The sequence below is a fragment of the Halichoeres trimaculatus genome, unplaced genomic scaffold (genome assembly GCF_033239565.1).
Source record: "Halichoeres trimaculatus isolate MK-OKI-2021-1 unplaced genomic scaffold, fHalTri1.1 fHalTri1_scaffold_1, whole genome shotgun sequence".
Classification (NCBI taxonomy): domain Eukaryota; kingdom Metazoa; phylum Chordata; class Actinopteri; order Labriformes; family Labridae; genus Halichoeres; species Halichoeres trimaculatus.
In genome coordinates, this window is record NW_027437179.1 from 6,529,487 (window position 1) to 6,550,627 (window position 21,141).

Sequence of the window (21,141 nt, forward strand, 5' to 3'; positions counted from 1 at the left end):
AAAAATGCATCCTGAATCAAGTCTGAGGGCTAAAACCTCTGTAACGGGTTTTACCACATTGAGCTCAGAACGTAAGGTCGGGACCTGAAATTTGGAGCCAAAAATCAAATTTTCAGTTTGGCTGAAATTACATGAAATGTGTGTCCCCCGAAGAAGCCCATGCCATCCCAGGTGAGAAAAATGCATCCTGAATCAAGTCTGAGGGCTAAAACCTCTGTAACGGGTTTTACCACATTGAGCTCAGAACGTAAGGTCGGGACCTGAAATTTGGAGCCAAAAATCAAATTTTCAGTTTGGCTGAAATTACATGAAATATGTGTCCCCCGAAGAAGCCCATGCCATCCCAGGTGAGAAAAATGCATCCTGAATCAAGTCTGAGGGGGATAAAACCACTATAACAGGTTTTAAAACATTCAGCTCAGAACGTAAGGTCCGGACCTGAAATTTGGAGCAAAAAATCAAATTTTCAGTTTGGCTGAAATTACATGAAATATGTGTCCCCCGAAGAAGCCCATGCCATCCCAGGTGAGAAAAATGCATCCTGAATCAAGTCTGAGGGCTAAAACCTCTGTAACGGGTTTTACCACATTGAGCTCAGAACGTAAGGTCGGGACCTGAAATTTGGAGCCAAAAATCAAATTTTCAGTTTGGCTGAAATTACATGAAATATGTGTCCCCCGAAGAAGCCCATGCCATCCCAGGTGAGAAAATGCATCCTGAATCAAGTCTGAGGGCTAAAACCTCTGTTTTCGGGTTTTATCACATTGAGCTCAGAATGTAAGGGTGGGACCTGAAATTTGGAGCCAAAAATCAAATTTTCAGTTTGGCTGAAATTACATGAAATGTGTGTCCCCCGAAGAAGCCCATGCCATCCCAGGTGAGAAAAATGCATCCTGAATCAAGTCTGAGGGCTAAAACCTCTGTTTTTGGGTTTTTATCACATTCAGCTCAGATTTTAAGGTCGGGACCTGAAATTTGGAGCCAAAAATCAAATTTTCAGTTTGGCTGAAATTACATGAAAAATGTGTGTCCCCCGAAGAAGCCCATGCCATCCCAGGTGAGAAAAATGCATCCTGAATCAAGTCTGAGGGCTAAAACCTCTATAACGGGTTTTACCACATTGAGCTCAGAACGTAAGGTCGGGACCTGAAATTTGGAGCCAAAAATCAAATTTTCAGTTTGGCTGAAATTACATGAAAAATGTGTCCCCCGAAGAAGCCCATGCCATCCCAGGTGAGAAAAATGCATCCTGAATCAAGTCTGAGGGCTAAAACCTCTGTTTTCGGGTTTCATCACATTCAGCTCAGAACGTAAGGTCGGGACCTGAAATTTGGAGCCAAAAATCAAATTTTCAGTTTGGCTGAAATTACATGAAATGTGTGTCCCCCGAAGATGCCCATGCCATCCCAGGTGAGAAAAATGCATCCTGAATCAAGTCTGAGGGCTAAAACCTCTGTAACGGGTTTTACCACATTGAGCTCAGAACGTAAGGTCCGGACCTGAAATTTGGAGCAAAAAATCAAATTTTCAGTTTGGCTGAAATTACATGAAATATGTGTCCCCCGAAGAAGCCCATGCCATCCCAGGTGAGAAAAATGCATCCTGAATCAAGTCTGAGGGCTAAAACCTCTGTTTTCGGGTTTTATCACATTGAGCTCAGAACGTAAGGTCGGGACCTGAAATTTGGAGCCAAAAATCAAATTTTCAGTTTGGCTGAAATTACATGAAATGTGTGTCCCCCGAAGAAGCCCATGCCATCCCAGGTGAGAAAAATGCATCCTGAATCAAGTAATGTTGTCAAAAATATCATTTCATTGGTAAATATCGATCCTGAAATTTAGCAAATTATTCCATATAAAGTTCTCCTAGTATTGTTTGATTGTTACTCAACATCTTTCCCAGGTTAGACTTGTGCCGGCGTCAAATCATACACACAGAGGGCACACTGAGTGCATGCACCCCCTCCCTTCCTGAGTCCTGCCTCGTAGTTAAGAGTGAGAGAGAAAGACGCTGGCATACACTGAATTCCAGCTGTAGCGGGTAACACCTACAAGCCACTTTGGCGGGTTGAATTATTTCATTGTGGTTTAATGAAACGGCATCTGAAATACTAAACCCATTGCACTATGAGACGACGAAACTACAACTCCCATGAGCACTGTCTGCACACTGTCTCTATTGTAAAAAGATTCCGGGGTTTAAGTCACAAACTAGCGCCAAAACTACTCTGACTTTTTAAAAGTGAGGACGGAGCTCATTTAAACTCACACTGCACCGATCTCACCAGCAACACTCACCTAGAGCAGGGGAGGGGAGGGGGAGAGGAGAGGAGTGCACGTAGAGAAGAGAAACTGGTCGCAGATACGAGGAGCTGAAGGAACAATATTTAAACCTCCTAATAAACATTTATAACAGTTATATGTAGGGATGGGTACCGAATTAGGTACTTTTATAGGTACCGACCGAAATCTGTCAAAAGTACCGGGTACCGATTCATGAAAAATCAAAAGGTACCATGTTTAGGTACCTAAATGCATCTTTGTGACTGTGAGGACGTGGAAGAGTAGGAGATTGACCATGCTGGACATGAACACAGCATTACAAGGTTATATATTAAAGAATATATATGTCAAATTGAAAAACACAAAAAATACTGTTAAACAAATTCATATTTTTTTTACCAAATGAGCACAAAAAAGTATCAAAATTGGTACCGTTGAGATTGATACGACTTTAAAAAATGTAAAATAATACTACGAAGTGACATAGTCCAGAAAGTATGGTACTTAGTTTATTACTGATAAATTACTGTTGTGAATAAATATCTAAGCAGACATTTTTTCTTGCTAGTTTTTCAGTTTAGTTTTTATCTTTTCAACTAACCTTCAAGCATAACAAATTTCATTCAATGCAATATTAAACTCCTCCTTTAATTACTTTGTCTTAATTGTCTGCATATTTCCATATTAAAGGAGCACAACCGTTTTGGAACTTAATAGCTGATAATGGGGTTAAACATTTTTGTAGTCTTGATTTAAGTGTAAACAGAGGTCATTCACATTTAAAAAAATTGTAAATCTAGTTCAAGTAAACTTTAGCATGTTTTTGTCTGCTTTCATCATGTTAAACAAAATTATCCAACAACAAAATTGTGGCTAGTGAAAATGCTGAGTGGCTAATAAATTTGGCTAACAACTAGCCACAGTGGCTGGTGAGCAAAAATGTTAACGTCAAGCCCTTGCTGGGTGGTATCGAAAATTGTATAGAAAATCAATATTTTTCAAAATATCGTATCGAAGTTAGAAATCCAGTATCGTGACAAGCCTAGTGTCAACACCGTCCACATAAAATGTCTCTTCGCTGCATGTGACAGGCTCTTCTACCGCCACTTCATGCACTGAGTGTCATGTAGTTCTTTTATTTAAGGTGGACTAGTTGCGTGGTTTAGACTTGCAGCATTTCTTGAAATGGTTCAGTTTCTTGCAGTTGTTACACTGCTGTCCTATCGCTGGACACTTTTCCCGCTTAGCTGCATGGCTACCCCCATAGTTATTGCAGTTAGAGACCGTTCTGGGCGGGGAGAGTGTTTGTGATTTGGGCTGATGCTTTCTGTGCGAAACTGACTTTATGCCGTCAACACTGATTGCTTGTGTGGCTAACGTCTTATTGCTTTCCTCTGTCATTTCATGAATGCGGCAGACGGTTATCGCTTTATTTAGAATCAGGTCACTGTCTCTCAAGAGCGTCTTTCTCAAAACATAACTGGTAATGCCACACACGAATCGGTCACAGATCAGCTCATCAGTCAAATCTCCAAAATAGCAGCTCTTACGTTTAATCCTTAAATCACTGATGAATGACTCTCACCTTGTCTCTGATTTCTTGAATGAAACCTGTGCCTCTCCATGGTTCTGTTGTTTTGGGGGTTGCAGATTTCCCGAAATTTCCTTTTCAAACACTCTGGGTCCTCTCTGGACTCCGCAGGGCTGATAACTGCTCCATTTTCACCCGGTTCGCGCACTTAGGCTGCATAAACGGACGAACGTTCCCGCTCTATGGCTTCCGGTCCCGCTAGATTGAGGGGGACATATGCCTTGGTCCTTGCAGGTTTATTTAAGTGTGCTGCGGCAACAAAGACGTCGTACTCCCTCTCGAACATCCGCCAGCTCTCGGCGACATTCCCATCAAACACAACAGGGCCTGGTCTGCGAAATCACTCTGCCATTTCAGCGACGTAGCTCCGGCTAGCTTTAGCATTAGCGCTTTCTCCAACACTTTTAGAGCTCGGTGAAATGCAGGGAGGATACTCACGGGCGATGAGTCCGTTCACATTCTGACCCCATGTAAATAGTTGTTTAAGGAACTTGATAACTTGGTGGGAAGGAGTCTAACTGACGAGACGATAAATTCTCTTGAACATTTACTATCCAGCCGTAACTGAGGGAACACATATCTCATGGTAGGCATCCAACATAAAACCAAATCAGTTCTGCCCACTGCTGGTGCAAACACAATACAACACCCAGCAACTACGGTGGCTCTAACAGGTTAAGACAGTTACTTAGCAAATGATCGACAATACCTGCACCGGCAACAGCGAGAGGAAAGGAACGACGGGACCCGGAAGTGACGAGGACGGCCAGAGCAAGAGGGAGAGGAGGCCGCCAACACTCCCTTTTATCGAGTGCCACCATGAGGTCACTGGCTGACAATGCAGCTCATAATGAAGCATGGATCAGACACATCATCCTGGCACAAATTGTTGGGGAATCACTGCACACTGTTAATGTGTTAAGAGCTACAAATAAACTTTGTTTGGTTGACTCTTTTTGAGATGTTCAAATATCGTTCCTCCTCCACTATTCATTTACACGTAGTCTCCTGCGCAGTCACACTGGCCATTCAAGCCGTGCCATACTCTGGCGCAGTAAATTTTGTTTTATATTCAAGATTTGCTGTTTTTTTCTGTTTCAAATCTTTATAGCGCCACGAAAACCGTACCAATTCCAGCCAGGTTGGTCTTATATTGTTCAGATAAGTAAATCAAACATTTCACAGGTCTCATCAACTCACCAACCTCGGCAGTAGTGGCGAAAACTCCAAAAAACATAGCTGAATGTCGGAGTAGCGTGCGGCAGCCGGGGCGCTTAGGGACCATCATAAAATTTCTATGTCTGAATTTTCAGTTAAGACAATGACAGAAAATATAAAACAAAACACATAAATACGGTCTTTTAAAAAACTTATTATACATCTTAATTGTTGTACATCTTATTATAAATCAAAAGTCTTGCAAATTTCTCAGGTTTATTTTGAAATGGTGCTCAGGAATTCCAACCTTCAAACTCCCCCCCACAAAACCCAACTTCATATCTGTTTTCAGGTCAGCACTGATCTTTCACAGCCATTATTTTCCAGAAAATCAAGTAATGTGTCCCAAAAATAATTAGTCAATATTGACCTAATTGGGGACTATTTCTCAGTTTAATTTTGAAATAGCTCTCAGGAAGTTCAAACTACCAACCTCAATCTATTTGTCATCTGTTTGTGAGGTGAATATTGATTTTTCACAACCATTATCTCACAGAAAATCATGTAAATTTATCTTAGAAACAATCAATTATCATTGAACATAACTGATTATTTTCTTTTTTTTAATTTTGAAATAGTTTGGAATTTCAACTTACCAACTTCTACTGTCATCCGTCAAGATTGTCACTATGACCCTTTTACAAACATGTTTTCCCCTAAAAAAATATGAATTACCTACTCAGTACCTAACAATCTGTCATACTTTTTTCAGGCTATTGTTTTATGTTTTGTTTTTTTACTGATTTGTGTGAACAACTTATTCCGTGATCATGTTTCTTTTTTGATTTCATGGTCATTAAAGGAAGAGACAATGCATGTGTAATCAAGTCATTTATTTTTTTATTTTTTTAGAACAAACAAGAAAAATAATTCAAACAAGAAAAAACACAGGATTCACCGGATGTTTTTGAACGTCACTCTTGTGATCCTTTGTCCATGATGGCCTTGGTTACACCTAAAAATGAATTAGATAGTTTGCCTAAAGGGTATATATTTAAAGATAAAGCTGCAATGTCAGCGTTCAAAGTTTTCTGATACTTAATACCTTTCTGAAATCAACAGAGGCCACATTGCCATTTTTATGATGTCACATTTTGTTCGAGGTGCCACTCTGAATCTGACATTCCCACACAACATGGGTGGTACCACCTTTTGCATTTTGTGCATTAAATCTGGAAAAAAAAATTAAAATCAGTTATCCAACAGTATTAGATTTTGAACACTTGTATACTGTACACTGTTATTACACAGATAATTAGATCACATCTGTTTTCATTTATTGATGAATGATCTGTCATCAAACTTATTTTAATATATAATTTTTTAAAGTACACTCACCCATTTTGTCATTCCTTCCTGTCCTTTTGGATTCTCCTCGCCAAAACATGAGCAGTGGTCTTTTTCACTAAAAACTGAAATATTGTAATTCTAAAAACTGTCTCATGGTTGATTTAAGACTTGGTAAGTAATGGATATGAAATCAACATACAGGTTTATACAAGTCAAAACATATTTACATGAGTTGACACAGCTGACTGTATTAGACATGAATCCTATGACAACTCCCCTAAAATTAAGCTGAAACATCTATGTTTCATAGATCAGATCATAGATTCAATCAAAACAAAAAAAACAAAACACCAATACCAATTGTGCTGCTGTTGTTGTTGCTGTTGTTGTTGTTGTTGTTGATGATGTTGTTGTTGTTGTTGTTGAAGTGGTGATTGTCTGGTCATCCCCTTTTTGTTGGTCATCTTTAGCTGCAAGTCTAAATCTATGATATTTAAGAGGTAGATCTGCTTAAGTCAGAATATAAGGAGGATTTGTAAACTGCCCAACAGAACAGAAAACTTTTGAAAATATAATGCCATACCTGTCCAGTGTCTCCTGTGCTCTGTTGTGAACCAATTTTTGACCTTTTAACGACCTTCTGAAAAATAAAATCACATAAATCAGAATTAAATCAAGCAAATCAAAGAATATGCACAACATGTATGCAGGAAAATTAAATATGATAAAGTAGTGTAAGTGTTTGACTTACAGTAAAGAAGCCTATATCTTATAAACATCAACATATCAATTTATGAGAATGAGAAGAACATATAATAGAATAGAATAGAATAGAATAGAATAGAATAGAAAATACTTTATTTATCCCCGAGGGGAAATTCAGGAGTCACCGCAGCACTCAAGAAAACAAAAGTAAGAAAGAGTATAGAAAGTGCAAAAAGGTCCATAAGAAATTAGATGACGACTTCCCATCCACCACTCGTCCACCACTCTCCAGCCCAGCCAGTCTCCACCTCCACAGGGTCCAGGACTGAGCCTCCCCAGCAGTCTGTTCATTCTCTGTCTCCTGGATCCTGTCTGCTCACAGCAGGCGAAGCTCCTCCGATGTGTCGCCGACGTCCGATGTCAGCTCCGTCAGCCACGTCCATGAACAGCACGATGCCGCTGGGTTATCACGGCTAGCTCGTCCATCCCCCCAGAGCTAGATCCCACATTCCCAACAACGATGGATGGAAAGACAGGTCCACGTCGTCATCTCCCAGCTCACATCCGAGAACCGGCACGTCGTCCTCACCTCCTCCTCCTCAGCTCGAGGGAAATCATCAAGCCCTACACTAGTTAGCATTGACATGCTACAGGCTGCCAACAGCTGAGTTCGCATGTAAACAATGCAGCCATGGTTACATGTAGGATCTCCAGACAAACACAGGAGAAAAGTAGTAAAAATATCGCTGAAGCCACAAAAAGTTTGGTGTCCGTGACCAACAATGAACCATTCAAAGAAATGATCCACTCCAAATACAAAGATTACGAAAAAGAGACGAAAAAAATTACAAGAAACAGACAAAGACGAGAGAGCTGCTGCAACAGGCAGCTACTTGGGTAGCGCCAACACGTTCAATCTTTGAAATAAATATTACATTTCAAACAAAGTAGTTGCAGCATTTGACCTGCAGAGGTCTTGTAATTATCAATTTTTTTAAATCTAACAATGCATCTTTATTACATACTTTTTTATAGGTCTTCATCTGTTGTCTTTGGATGTGTCTTTTCACTCCCATAGGAGCTGGGATCTGGGAGGGTGGAAATATTTTGTCCTTTTCGGAGCTGCAGGCACACTATGTTTTCCCCATTGCTCTTCAGTATGTTCTTTTGTGTCTTTCAATGGTCTGCCCAACAGCACCCGATCGAGGCCATGCTGCAAGATGTGTTCCTTGTAGCATTCACACAGAGAGATATGCAGCTTCCGAATGAAAGAGCCAGGTCTGAGGAAGCATTCCCTGAGTAGAAACTGGTTCTTTGTGATTGAAAACCAATTTTCAACATGTCAGTTAGTAAGCCTTGTTTTGGTGTCTGCTGTATCAACTTTGCTCGGATCTGCATCACTTGCATATCTGCATAGATCCTGCAGCATAAGGCCTGAACAAAGTGGGAAGATCCCCATGTAATCCTGCAGCAAAACACTGATGATATCAGGACAGTAGTATGGGTTCTCCTCACACTTTCCATTGGCATCTGGCACATTGGACTGGTTACTTTCCAGGACCCCTTCAAAAAACTTAAGAAATGGTGAAATGGAAAGAACAGTCTTGGCTCTCTTTGGTAGCTCAGGTTGTGTCTTCAGTGGCTGAGTGCTGGAATCATCCAGATTGGTCTTGCTCTTGATGCAGCCTTTGATGACCTCCAAGCTCTCTTCTACTTCTTTAGGGGAGAACCTACCTCCAAAAATCCTACCCATGTGGCCAAAAAATTGTACTGCAGGATTCAGACTGCTGCTATTTATCAAATGTGCCACACAATGATTCACAGATTCCTTCAGGCCTTTATCTCTGGTCTTCCTGGAAGAGGAAACAGAGACCACTTTCAGGATATGTGCTGAGCACAGGTGTAGCACTGTGATGGTTTGCAGCTCTTTTTTTGTAAAAGAGCCTTGGATGATTTTACACAGCATCTCCAGGTATCCCAAAATATCTTGCTTGTTGAAGGCCAGCAAAACACCCTGCATTAGGGCCCAACTGTAGTCAGTTTCCACTTGCCTAACTTTAATGGCAGTGATCTTTTTTACTTTTGTCAAAAATTTCATTAGCCAAAAGGACAGATTGGCCATGATGTGGTCATTGGTGTCCATTTCACTGACAGGAAGAGGTGGTCTGTTTTTGCCATCACCTGGCAAACAGAGGACATAATACAGAACCCTCTTGGGTTGGTTGGGGAGCCAGCACACAACACCACCTGTGGCATCAAGGAAGAGGGTCACTGGAGACTTTTGCCGTAGATGAGCAGCAAAAATGGCAAGTCCTTGCTCAGTATAGTGGACACTGAAGGGATCCACTTGCAAATGTTGGATTTACCCTGGACAGAAAATGTAACCAGCATCAGACTCTTTCATTATTTGCTGTGTTACCATTAGCTCCATTATCATGTCATCATGAAGCCTTGTGCTTCTGCTAATCTCTGCGGACACAACTTTGAGGATGTCTTTTGAGAGTGCTCGGTTGAGGTTACCAGCAAGTAGCTCCAGTGATGGCGTTTTCCCCAGCATCTGAAAATAAGCGTTACTCACACCACCAGTGACTGCCTTTGCAATTTTTCCTCTCCTCTGATTGCTGGCTGGCCTTGCCCTCATCTCATCACATAAATGTGCCACTTTGCCACTTCGAGACACGTGAAATGTTATCTTTTTTGCATTTTTGGTGGGTTTGTTTGGCATTTCATAGAAGTATTTGGCATTGCATGATGAAAACATGCACACTGCTTTTATTTTGATGTAAGGTGATGAAGTCTTTCGGCTCTTAGGTGCTCTAAAATGCTGGTACTTGAATGCAAGAGAACAGCAAGGGTTGTGCTTTTGAAAGCTACTGTACAAGACATGTGTCCATGACTTCCTGAGTTTTAATTGCCCTTGGCCTGGTTTGATCTTGCCCCATTTGCTTCTCTTTATGTGGATTTTAAATCTTTTTTTAGGTCCGGGTTGAGTTGGTCTGAACTGATCTTTTTCACTTGTACTTGGGATGTTTACAGGTGATGTTTTGTTGGTGTAGCTCTTAACTTTACTGAGCTGATGTTTTCCATCCAGGCAAGAATTAGTATCAAGGACAGCACTTCCTTCACTCTCCACTTCGTCCAAATTTTCCTCACCTGTATCTGTCACTGTAAAAGTCTCAATTGCAGAATCTGTATTTGTTGCAGTATTTGCAGTTAACTCCTGCAGGTCTTCAAGGTCATCAGGATTCTGATTTCCTCCACCCTGCTCTGCCTCATAGTCATGAATGGAACTCTCATCACTCTTCACTTCATCCAAATTTTCTGTGCTTGTGTCTGTGGTGGATGTATGCACTGATTTACTGGAGCAAACATGGCCTCCAACATGCACAACAGCTTGTGACATTAGTTGTTGGGTTGCTGTCCTAACCCCTCGCCTGTCTTGCAGCCATGAAACATATAGCCATTTCTTTAACCTCTCCTGGTTGACGGAAAACAAACAAACTTAAAGTTCTGGCCATACTTGAGGGTTCCAAGATGTTTCCCCTTTTGTTATTTGTGAATCTAATAATTCCTTAATTACACGCTGTTCACCACCAGCCCTTATCCACAGATCCTCCTTTGATAGTCTACCACCTTTCCTTGTGCACCCCATAATGGCATTGCAGGTCCTTCAACTGTAAACATAAGTCAAATATTTTATTAGTACGGTAATACGTTTGTGCTGCAAGGACACTTGACATTGATCAGAAGGCACAATATGTAACTCACACAGCGTAATGCAGTCTGAAACAGTCTGGAATGGTTGTCCGTAACTTTACGGAATCAAGAAAGGTGAGCACCTGGTATGGTCGCTGTGGTAAGAAAATTATGGAAAATAGTCATGAAATCATCCCAAGATGTTGTGAAAGAATAAGCAATAATGTCAGTATACTAATCAAAATAAATAAATTCCTAAATAATGTTTCTTGAGGATGAGCCTCGGTAGGATTGCTGGTTGAGGCGGTAGATGATGGTTTGAGATTCTGATTAGTGAATGAAGACACTAAGAGAGAAAGATCTGTGTATAATAAAATGTATTACAAAATTCTTACTCGCTGCTGAACAGATAAATCAAACATCCACTGACGCAAACTGCTACTAAACTGTTACAATATTAATCCTGGAACAAGCTGGACAACAGCTGAAATTTGTATGTGTCCAGAAAAAAAAACATAAATTGAAACATTAACTAAATTTTTGAAAAACTATGGAATCCCTAAGTAGAATGGTTTGTTTATTTTTTTTTACTACACTCTCTGAACTTTAGGGGAAAAGATCACCCCCAAATTATATGTTTCAAGTCCACCATAGAATTAAATCATGACCTTCAGAAAATGGGGGTAAAAAAATAAATGAACCATCTCCGCTTCAGGCTTACATAATAAACAAAAGTTAAAACACTTACATTTCCTCAAGAATGCACACAATGTAAATAATACAAAAAGCAGTGGCAGCTTTACCTATCTGCTCCTAGTGAGTACAGCCTCCTTGTGTGTGCATGTGCAGGCTTGTCTACTGACTGCCAACTCTTGTCGCACCAGCAGGTGGTGCTGTTGGAGAGTAACCTGTAGGGCTTTGGCAATATGTTCAATGAATACGGTCCAGATTTTTACTAAACTACCTGCAATGGCTCAATAAACCCCCTCTGGAAAGGTTATCAGGACAATTACGGTGGATACAAATCGTGTCACTGCAGTAATTTTTTTGTGTACGCATACACAATAAGCATTTACACACTAAATAGAGTAACCACTACAGCTACGTGAGCCGACAGTCATTAATTTGTTGATTAGACTGTGACGTTAACTAAAAAGTTTGTAAACCTGCAATATATGAAAAATGAGTAAAGAGATCTGCACACCAAAAACTAGCTCCCAAAACAATAGTTTATTAGAAGTGACGTTTTGAGCAGAAACGCTCTTCCTCAGACTTTACACAGTGATCAGTGAGAAGCCATTTAAATAGAAGCAGGTACACGTGACTCAACTCAGCTGAAACTCATTGATAATTAACAATACATATATACATGTATCCCCATATGATGATATCTGCAGGTCAGCTCTTGCGATAATTGACGCTGACACTCACCTGTTACCTGAGCGACCACAGCCTGGGAGATCCGCCTGTTGGCGAGGACAGACTTAATCTCCTCTTCGATCACAGCACCGTCCCTCCTGCAAGCAGAGAGGAGAGTCTGGAGTTAACACCAAAGGAAAGAAAACATTATCCTCACACCCATCAGCTGTGGCAGATAGTTTTCCACCAACAAGTCTGGTTAAGGCTTCTGCCTGATGAAGAAATATTTTCTTTGCAGCTGTCACCAAATATTGCCTGGAAAAGCTCATGGTCCAAGACCCAACAATGAAACCCTCTTAATTATGTGACTGAAGCAGAAAAATCAAACTATAGATATCTGTTCTGATACCACGGCAAAAAATGAGCTCCTGGGCACCCTAAATCATTAAATTGACTTTTAATTATCAATCTGAACACAGCGCTGGCACAGAAACCTCGCTGAAGTATCTGAGTTATAATTAACAATCTAGATGAGATGAGTGTATCTGCAGAAAGCGTGCTGTCAACGGCCCAAATATAAAAATACAGCTGATATCGTTGTCTTTGCTCAGCTCCCTGTCTGTCTGCTAGGGACAACAACAAAATTTTTTTTTCTCTCTTTGAGAGCCTCACAAGCGTGAGTATATGTTGATCTGTGAATGAGGAGAGTTAGCAGTAAAGACGCTGTGACTCAGGGCGGAGAAGAGACATGCAGCAGGCTGGGAAATAAACGACTTTAACAGAAAGCAGACATACTTAGCACCTCCCTGTGCCTCTGTGTGGACTATCGACAAGTGAATACGTTTTTAGTGTGTGTGTGTGTGTGTGTGTGTGTGTGTGTGTGTGTGGCTATGTACAGTCTTGTTGATACTTTAAGATATTAATCCTTGTATTATGTTCAGTGTGTGGTGGAGGCTGCAGATAGACCTCATATAACACTGAAGCTCATTGACACGTACTTACTCTACTGTCTGCATCGTGTCGTAGTCAGGGTCGAGCGTTCTAATGAGTGAAAACTATTAATCCCCCAGCCTATAACACTCTAAACAAGCAGATAAGCAGATAATTCTGAAACTTATACTGATGATCTGTCATGTCGTACAGTCCTTACTGTCAAATAAGGGTTTATCAGGGCGCAGATGGCCTAGTGGTCTAGGTCCTGCCCCTTGAGGTTCAACCTTGAGCAGGTGGCCTGGGTTTGAATCCAGCCTGTTCCCCGCATGTCATTCCCCACCATCATCACTCTGTCTGCAGGTTTTGCAGCATTAAAAAGAAACCATAAAACTGATAAGTCTTTTTATTATGTGAAATAAAAATCAGTGCACTAATTTTACCTCGACTCGGCCAAATACTTTCATTATCCTGACAGTTAAGGGACAAGCTGTTCCTGACCTAAACCAGCAGCTGAAATAAAGTGAGGAACAGTGAGCATCTCTCTTTTCTGTCTCTAGCAGCACTGTGGATTTTTCAAGCCAAGTTGTTGTTTTCTTTTTAAAGTCATCATCACTTTATCTTTCTGACTGAGGCAGGCCGCTGCTGATTGTCTCTTTATCTGATGTGGTAGTCACACCACAGATCGTGCAAATGGAGCGTGTTGTGCATTAGAATGGCTCAAATCCTGACACGTTCAATACTTTCCAGCTTCATTTGTATCATTCGCAAGAGTTAAAAAAAATCTGGGCCTGATTGCATGACAAGCCATTGTTTGGAAAAACGGACTGTTTGTACTAACGGGGAAAAAAAGTTGATTGGTGGTATGCATGAGCCAGGTTCACGGCCAAAAGGAGCGTTAAGTTTAATGGAGGTAAACCCCACCATTACAGGCGCTAACAGCAGGATAACAGCGACTGTTCGGCTGTTTAAGATAAGATAAAAATACTTTATTCATCCCAGAAGGGATAAAGGCGGACATCGCGCGATACGTTACAGTTTGAGATGAAATATGCAAAGACAGTGGACAATCCTTGGGAAGGTGGCAATGTGTAACCATACAGCAACTTAAGATTTAGAAGACACATTCTTTCAGTGAACAGAGGGAGACAAGCCGGCGAGGCTCACTGCTGTCAGTTTTATAAGTTTGATTTGCTTATGATTTAATGCGTCTGGGTCCTTCCAAGATGTGTGTGGTGAAATGTTGGCGTTCATAAACTGCTTTAAAAGTTATTAATCAAGGTACTGGAGCATTGCTGCAGCGCTAATTTCACAAAACAGCTTTCATATTCCTGATTTTATTATTGAGGTTTTCTACTGTGCGCTCAGAAACACCACACGCATTTATTCTGTTCAAGGTCGCCAAACTTTCTCTTTCTCTTTGTTTACATTATTGACTCACGGTTAACAGCTGTTTGTGCATTCTTGTAACAATATGTCATTTTTTCCAGCTATAAAACATTTTCTTGATCTTTTCTCAGTCATACTGTTACCTCTCTCCAAGTTTATTGCAGTTTATGATTGGTAGACATGCGCAGTTTGAGTTTGTTTGATGCGTTTTTCAGGAGGCCCCCCCTGAATTATGATGTAATCTGTACCTGCGTCTCTTTCATGGTGTAATTATTTAACTGGACAGTTATTTGCAGTCGTGCATGCAGCTAACACTGAAGCCAAACAAACGTTAATAGAACGTTAGGACTAATGGTCCTGTTTGTTTAATGGCTGAACGTACACACGGGCCCTGGTCTTTAGTAAATCATTTACACCACAATGGCCAGTCAGCACGAGGATCCTCCAGTGCAGTGTGATCAGACTTTTTGAAGGCCAGTGCATCACATACACTGAATCTCTGCGTCCAAATATTTTCTGGATGTGGCAGGACTAGGGACAGGCATTTTAAGCAAAAATGGAATTCACTATTCACTGGTAACTATTTGAAGATTATCAGACGATCAAACCTCCCAATGGTTTGTTTTATGTTAAAAGTCATTGAGCATTTTTAGGTGGTTTCTGAGCACAACTTCCTGTTCAACTGGATCTGCTTTTTATAAAATTAACATGCCACAGCTCTGGCAAAAATAGGATTATAAGCTGTGACCTGCTGCTGACAGGACAAAGCCATCGTTGAATGAACTATTTGATTTTTTTACTGAGGCTTTTTTGCCACCCAAGAAAGCAGTTTATCATGTTTAAACCACCCAAGGGGGCAGTTTAGTGTGTTGTGCTAACCAGGGGGCACTTTTACATGCATTTTGGCTCCCAAGAGGACATTTTAGCATGTGTTTTGACTCCCAAACTGGCACTTTAATGCATTTCTCAACAATTGGACCATGAGTGGGACCCCCCACCTTGTACACACCACTGCCCCAGGGATGACCCAACAGTACAACCAGCAGAGGCTCATCTGGGAAATGTAGGATTAAGTGATCATGTCTGTGTGCTGCACCACCTGTTTTTAGGAACAGGAATAATAAAAAAAAGTTCACTGTGAGGAGATTAAGTGAAGAGGTCAGATCAAATTGTGATTTGACCTCTTCACTCACTTCATTTTAGCTATTGGTTGAACTAGCATGGTAGCACTGTCCCCTGTCCCAGTTAGAGTGTAGTGATGCTCAGCCTTGTTTGATGCGCGAGTTGTCTTACTGAAGTCAATGATATTTTTCACATCTGGTGCATAAAAATAAAGAGAAGTGTCAAACGACTCCGTAAAGCTCCTTTTCATGTGCGTCAACAGCTCAGAACCAGTTTAATGAAATCAGATGTTTCTGACTGGAGCTTCAGGCTCAGAACCAGTTTAATGAAATCAGATGTTTCTGACTGGAGCTTCAGGCTTTGTCCAAACAGCGTTATGTGATGATAAACTCGATCTGTGGATTACTGTCTTACCTCACTAAGTCCTCCACTTGGTCATCAACGTCCATGTCCTCCTCAGTGGTCTCAAACCCGTAGCCTGGCGCTGTCACACCACCACTAACCACACCCACAGGAAACCAGAGGGTGGTGACAGCTTCCCGTTTGTCACTGCAACCAACTCGTTCTGAGCTACCGCTGCCATGGCCACAGGTGAGGCGACTGGAATGGGCAGAAGAGGAGAGCTGTTGTCATAGTTGCTGTTAGGGGACAGCGACAGTCAGTTGTCGGGGAAAGTTGTCTGTGTTGCTGTGGACGTCATGGAGGAAGAGGCTGTGAGGGCGCTAGAAGAAGATAAGGAAGACGAGGGAGGCATGTAGGAGGGTTTGTGGGTCAGCTTGTGTCCATGTTTCCGGTTCAGGTGGTCCAGTGTGTCCAGGGTGTGGAGGACCTCCACCTGTGTGATCCCGGTCCTCCTCAGCCTCTGGGGGAGGTCAATCTGCTCGATGGTGAAACGAGGCTCCTCACCCTGCTGGAACATCCTGCAGGAGAGCAGAAGGAAAATGAGGAAAGTTACAAAAACCTTCTATGTCTCCAGATTTCAGAGGGAAATGTAGTTCTTAATGACCACGGCTGTTTGACAGCAGCAGATAAAAGTTACCGCTGAAAGGATTCAACATGAAGTCTCAGCACATTTCATATCAGCTTTACAGCATTACATGCAGTCTGAAACAGTCTGGAACGGTTTTCCGTAACTTTACGGAATCAAGAAAGGTGAGCACCTGGTATGGTCGCTGTGGTAAGAAAATTATGGAAAATAGTCATGAAATCATCCCAAGATGTTGTGAAAGAATAAGCAATAATGTCAGTATACTAATCAAAATAAATAAATTCCTAAATAATGTTTCTTGAGGATGAGCCTTGGTAGGATTGCTGGTTGAGGCGGTAGATGATGGTTTGAGATTCTGATTAGTGAATGAAGACACTAAGAGAGAAAGATCTGTGTATAATAAAATGTATTACAAAATTTCTGGAAGAAATGGGATTAGATGAGGTGGATAAATACTAGGGCTGCACGATTATCGCAATCGCAATCGCAATGTCAGCACACGCAATTATGTAATCGCAAAAGAGGATATCGCAATCGCAATCGCAATGTCAGCACATGCAATTCAGATTTTTCTCCATGATAACCAAGCAAGCCTGTAGACTCATCATGACACAACTTTTTTTATTAAATCGCAAGCACAATCGCAATCGCAATATTGTCCAACTAATCGCAAATCACACCTTTTCCCCAAATCGTGCAGCTCTAATAAATACTCACGGTGTCTATGATCGCATTTGGCTCGATTTTCTCCCACAGAGAAACCCTTTTGGCAACTCTTGACGCAGCTTTTAATGTTTCTCAGTAATATTAACTTTAAAGATATCGAAGGATGGCGACGCGCTGGAAGACTTTAAGCAAGCCACACTTGATTCAGGGCTTGTCATAAGCGATAGTTTGTCCAAATAATCAATAATCAATATGACTAGTTCACTGCCCCTGACCATTTCAGAGCCTTACTGATCAGGAATAGTAAGTATTAAAAATATATATATTTTTATCCCCTCTGCTTTAGAGAGTAATACCCTGCCATTCAGTGAGAGGTCTCTCATTAACTACATGTTAATTTTTGATCTATTTGTTCCACTATATGATCAAAATTGAAGTTGCTGCAAGTTTTTTCCATTTTATCAATAACACCTGAATATGTAACGTTTTCCTTCAAAGGAATACTATACACTAGAGAATGATCACATTCCTTTAGTGGAAATAACACAGATTTGTTTAACTTCATTTTTAGACCTGAGGCAACAAGAGAATTCCTCAATACAGTCAACAGCTTTTATCACCTCATGCCTGCTGGATAGAAAAACTGTGGTATCATCAGCCAGTTGAGCCAACTTAAATTCTCTGTTCAGAGCAGTTATACCCTGGAATGGACTTTTTTAAATATGCACAGCCATAATTTGGGTTACTAGGAGGAACAAGAAAGGACTTAGAGGACATCCTTGTCTTATTCCTCTACAGATGTCAAATCTGGGAGTAGTGCAGTGAGCTAGCTTGACAGAGCTATTGCATCCATTATAAAGAGTTTTAACCACTTTCTGAAAGTAATTTCCAAAACCAAAACATTCTATCGTTTTAAACATAAATTGATGACTTATTGTGTCAAATGCTTTGTAAATATCAACAAATAAAACAAAACTCTCCTCTAAAATATATTCATTGTTGTCAATCATATCTAATATTAAACGTATATTTTTGCATATATTTCTTCCAGGCATGAAGCCAGATTGTTCTTCGTCAATTATATCATTCAGTCCAGATTTAAATCTTTTAGCGAATATCATGGCAAATATTTAAGCATCGTTGTTTAAGGAGCTGATAGGTCTCCAATTATCAATAATCAGTTTATCTTTTTTTGGTTTAGGAATCAATTTAATGAGACCTTGAGGAGACCTTGTTGAGAGCTATCTTTAGTACTTCAGGTGTTTGTTTTTTGGTTTGGGTTTCTATGCCTCCAGATGTCAAAGAGGGCCAATCTGTCACAATTATTTCCTGATTCATTCATTACTCTGTTTTCAGGAGGCCATCTGTCCAAACTTTAATCCATCACGGTATTAAAGTCTCCTCCCCATAATACTCTGGCAATGGGAAATGTTTGTGACAGCTGAATAATTTTGTTTTCTTTTGTTGAAAATATACTTGCGTTGTTTTGTTTACTTTTAGAGGCATATATATTCACAATCATAAACTGAAAATGATCAACTTCAATTAGAAGGATTATCCATCTGCCATTTGTGTCTGAAAAGTGTTTGATAATGTTTCCTTTAAAGTTTCCTTGTAATACAGCGACCCCTGTTGATCTGATGCTACCAAAGGAAAACAATACATTTCTCCCCCACCGACTCCTCCACATTGACACATCTGTTTCTATGGCATGAGTTTCTTAACTAAAGTAAAAATCTGCTCTTTTATTCTGGCAAAAAATAACCCTTTTCTCTTTAAATGATTTCTAATACCTCTGGCATTAACAGAAAAAATAAACACAGATTGACACGTAACAAGTAAAACTAAAAACTAAGGACACTCAAAACCCTCTGTTAGGATTTGAACTGTTGCGTTGCATCTGCGACGGACCAGTGCATTTTTTCTTTCTTTTCTTTTCCCCAGTTTTATTGAAGGGCTCATTAAGAAATAGTCGAAAGCCCCATATAATTATATTCCTTTCAAACACTGAACAAACAGTTTTTCAAAGTCAACACTACTGGGACAGATGTTTCTCACCTACGCATTGTCACTCACTGTCACTCTTTTTCCATCGATGTGGGCGAATGGACGACTGAAGCCCGCCGACTTCCCCTCCTTCCCTCCTTTTTCCACCACAGGCCAGAGTGTGTTGCGGGCATCCTTGGCTTCTTGTGTCAGATCTGTTGTTATCTTTATCTTCTTCTCTTTCAGCACTGTAGATGTTTTAGCGTCTTTCCAGATCTTGTCTCTATGTGTCCGCATCAGGAACTGGACCATGACCCGGCGGCTGGAGCTCGTCTCCCCTGAGCTCCCTTCACGTGATCAGGGACCCAGCCTGTGAACGACGTCCACGGAGAGGTTCAGTGGGTCAGCGATATTTTCTTTCTCTACTAGCGTTTCGACTCTGGCTTGAGGAGTCTCCACTGCTTTGATGACATCGTCCACCTGCTTCCCCAGGTATTCAAGTGAGTCGGTAACGCTTTTCAAGGTGCTTGTATGATCTTTCACCGCTGTTTCAACAGAGTGGAGCCGTCGAAGAGACTCCACTTGCATTTTCTCAATTCTCTCGATTACTGTCAGCAGCAATGCGTTAGTCACAGGCTCGTCCCGCTCATTACGATCTGTCTTTAACATCTAACTTGGTCGTACGAGTTCTGGAGAGGACTGTGTAGTTTGTTCATCTTCGATTAAATCATCCATAGCCTTTATCTGAGAGTCCAGTGTCTCCCGTACGTGTAGCCTATGTGATCAGTTCATCAGTTCAACAAGCAAAGATATCAGACCACGCGTATGGAATGAATATCCTATCTTAAATCAAGAGCATTTAAAATTGATTTGAGGGCAGTATTATATTGATTTCACGCTCAGATTTTGTGATATTGTCTCTCAAAACTCTGCTCTTGCGCTCAAATTTGCTCTGCGCGTGCTCAAACTGTCACCTCGTGCTCAGTTATAATGCTGCGCGTGCTCAAACTGTCTCCTCGTGCTCGGTTATAATGCTGCGCGTGCTCAAACTGTGTCCTTGTGCTTGGATATAATGCTGCTCGCGCGGATTTCCTGCGCTCACACTCCGGTTCTTCCCCTCGCGCTGAGGGAATTTTTGCTCACAGATCTCTGCGTGCGCTCGAAAGTTTAGAAAGAAGAAAGTTTAGAGTAGTTAAAGAAAAGAAAAAGCCGAACCCAACTTCAACCTGAGCTGATGATCGTGTTATCACACTGCAGCCCATCTTTAACTACACTACGGGATCTCGAAAGTGACTGGAAAAAGTCACTACTCCATCTATTTGCTTTCAAGTTGGATAGAAAAAGTCAAAAAAGTATGACTATCTGCCTCTTGTTTATATTTTGATGCATTTCATACAGTAAACAATCAATACCTTCAGTAAACTCCCAGTTAGCTTCTTAGCTTCTTTTTTCTATCATGAGCAGCTCACAGCTACGTTTCCACAACACAAAACACCAACAAACACTCTGCAGGATGTCGCAAAACTTTGAATGAACTATTTCGCTCACCCATTGATGACTTAAGTCCTCAAAGTCTGATAAATCCAGCTGCAACCGCTGTTCACCTTAAACTTTGACATCCAGCCGTCCTGCTATCCTCGCCATAAAAGTTAAGTGATGTCCTCCGTTTGTTGAAAGTTACCTGCGGTCCTCCGGTTATTGATAGTTAACTGCTGTCCTTTGTTGTTTATTTCTCCATCAGATGAGCTGAAGTTACGTCTTAGTGCTGTGAGCCTGCACATGCTAACCAGCTAAGTCTTCGTATTTAGCTCATGAATATTCAATTAGCCATGTGCTGCTTGAGAACAAGCAGGATAATCGCTACCTGGTATCCGCACAAAGAAAGTTCTTCATATAAAATAAAAACAATGACTATGAAC

The 21,141-nt window shown here is 41.0% G+C and overlaps 1 protein-coding gene across 4 annotated transcripts; it reads right to left on the bottom strand.

Annotated features, from left to right (window-relative positions):
• Positions 1–6,003: 6,003 nt before the first annotated feature.
• LOC141796051 (homeobox-containing protein 1-like) lies at positions 6,004–19,560 on the bottom strand. Of its 4 annotated transcripts, none has more exons than XR_012598869.1 (4): positions 6,965–7,057; positions 6,430–6,865; positions 6,137–6,263; positions 6,004–6,046 (listed from the first exon to the last, which is right to left on the bottom strand). XR_012598869.1 is itself a non-coding variant. In XM_074676941.1 (4 exons), the coding sequence occupies exons 1-2, from the start codon at positions 19,300–19,302 to the stop codon at positions 16,241–16,243; spliced, it is 270 nt and encodes an 89-aa protein (XP_074533042.1). In that variant the 5' UTR covers positions 19,303–19,560; the 3' UTR covers positions 6,085–6,865; positions 6,965–7,021; positions 15,997–16,240. The 4 variants fall into 4 exon arrangements, 1 of the variants encoding a protein (XP_074533042.1); XM_074676941.1 differs by lacking the exon at positions 6,004–6,046 and adding exons at positions 15,997–16,502; positions 19,295–19,560 and having other exon boundaries at positions 6,085–6,865; positions 6,965–7,021; XR_012598867.1 differs by having other exon boundaries at positions 6,137–6,865.
• Between the last annotated feature and the right edge of the window lie 1,581 nt (positions 19,561–21,141).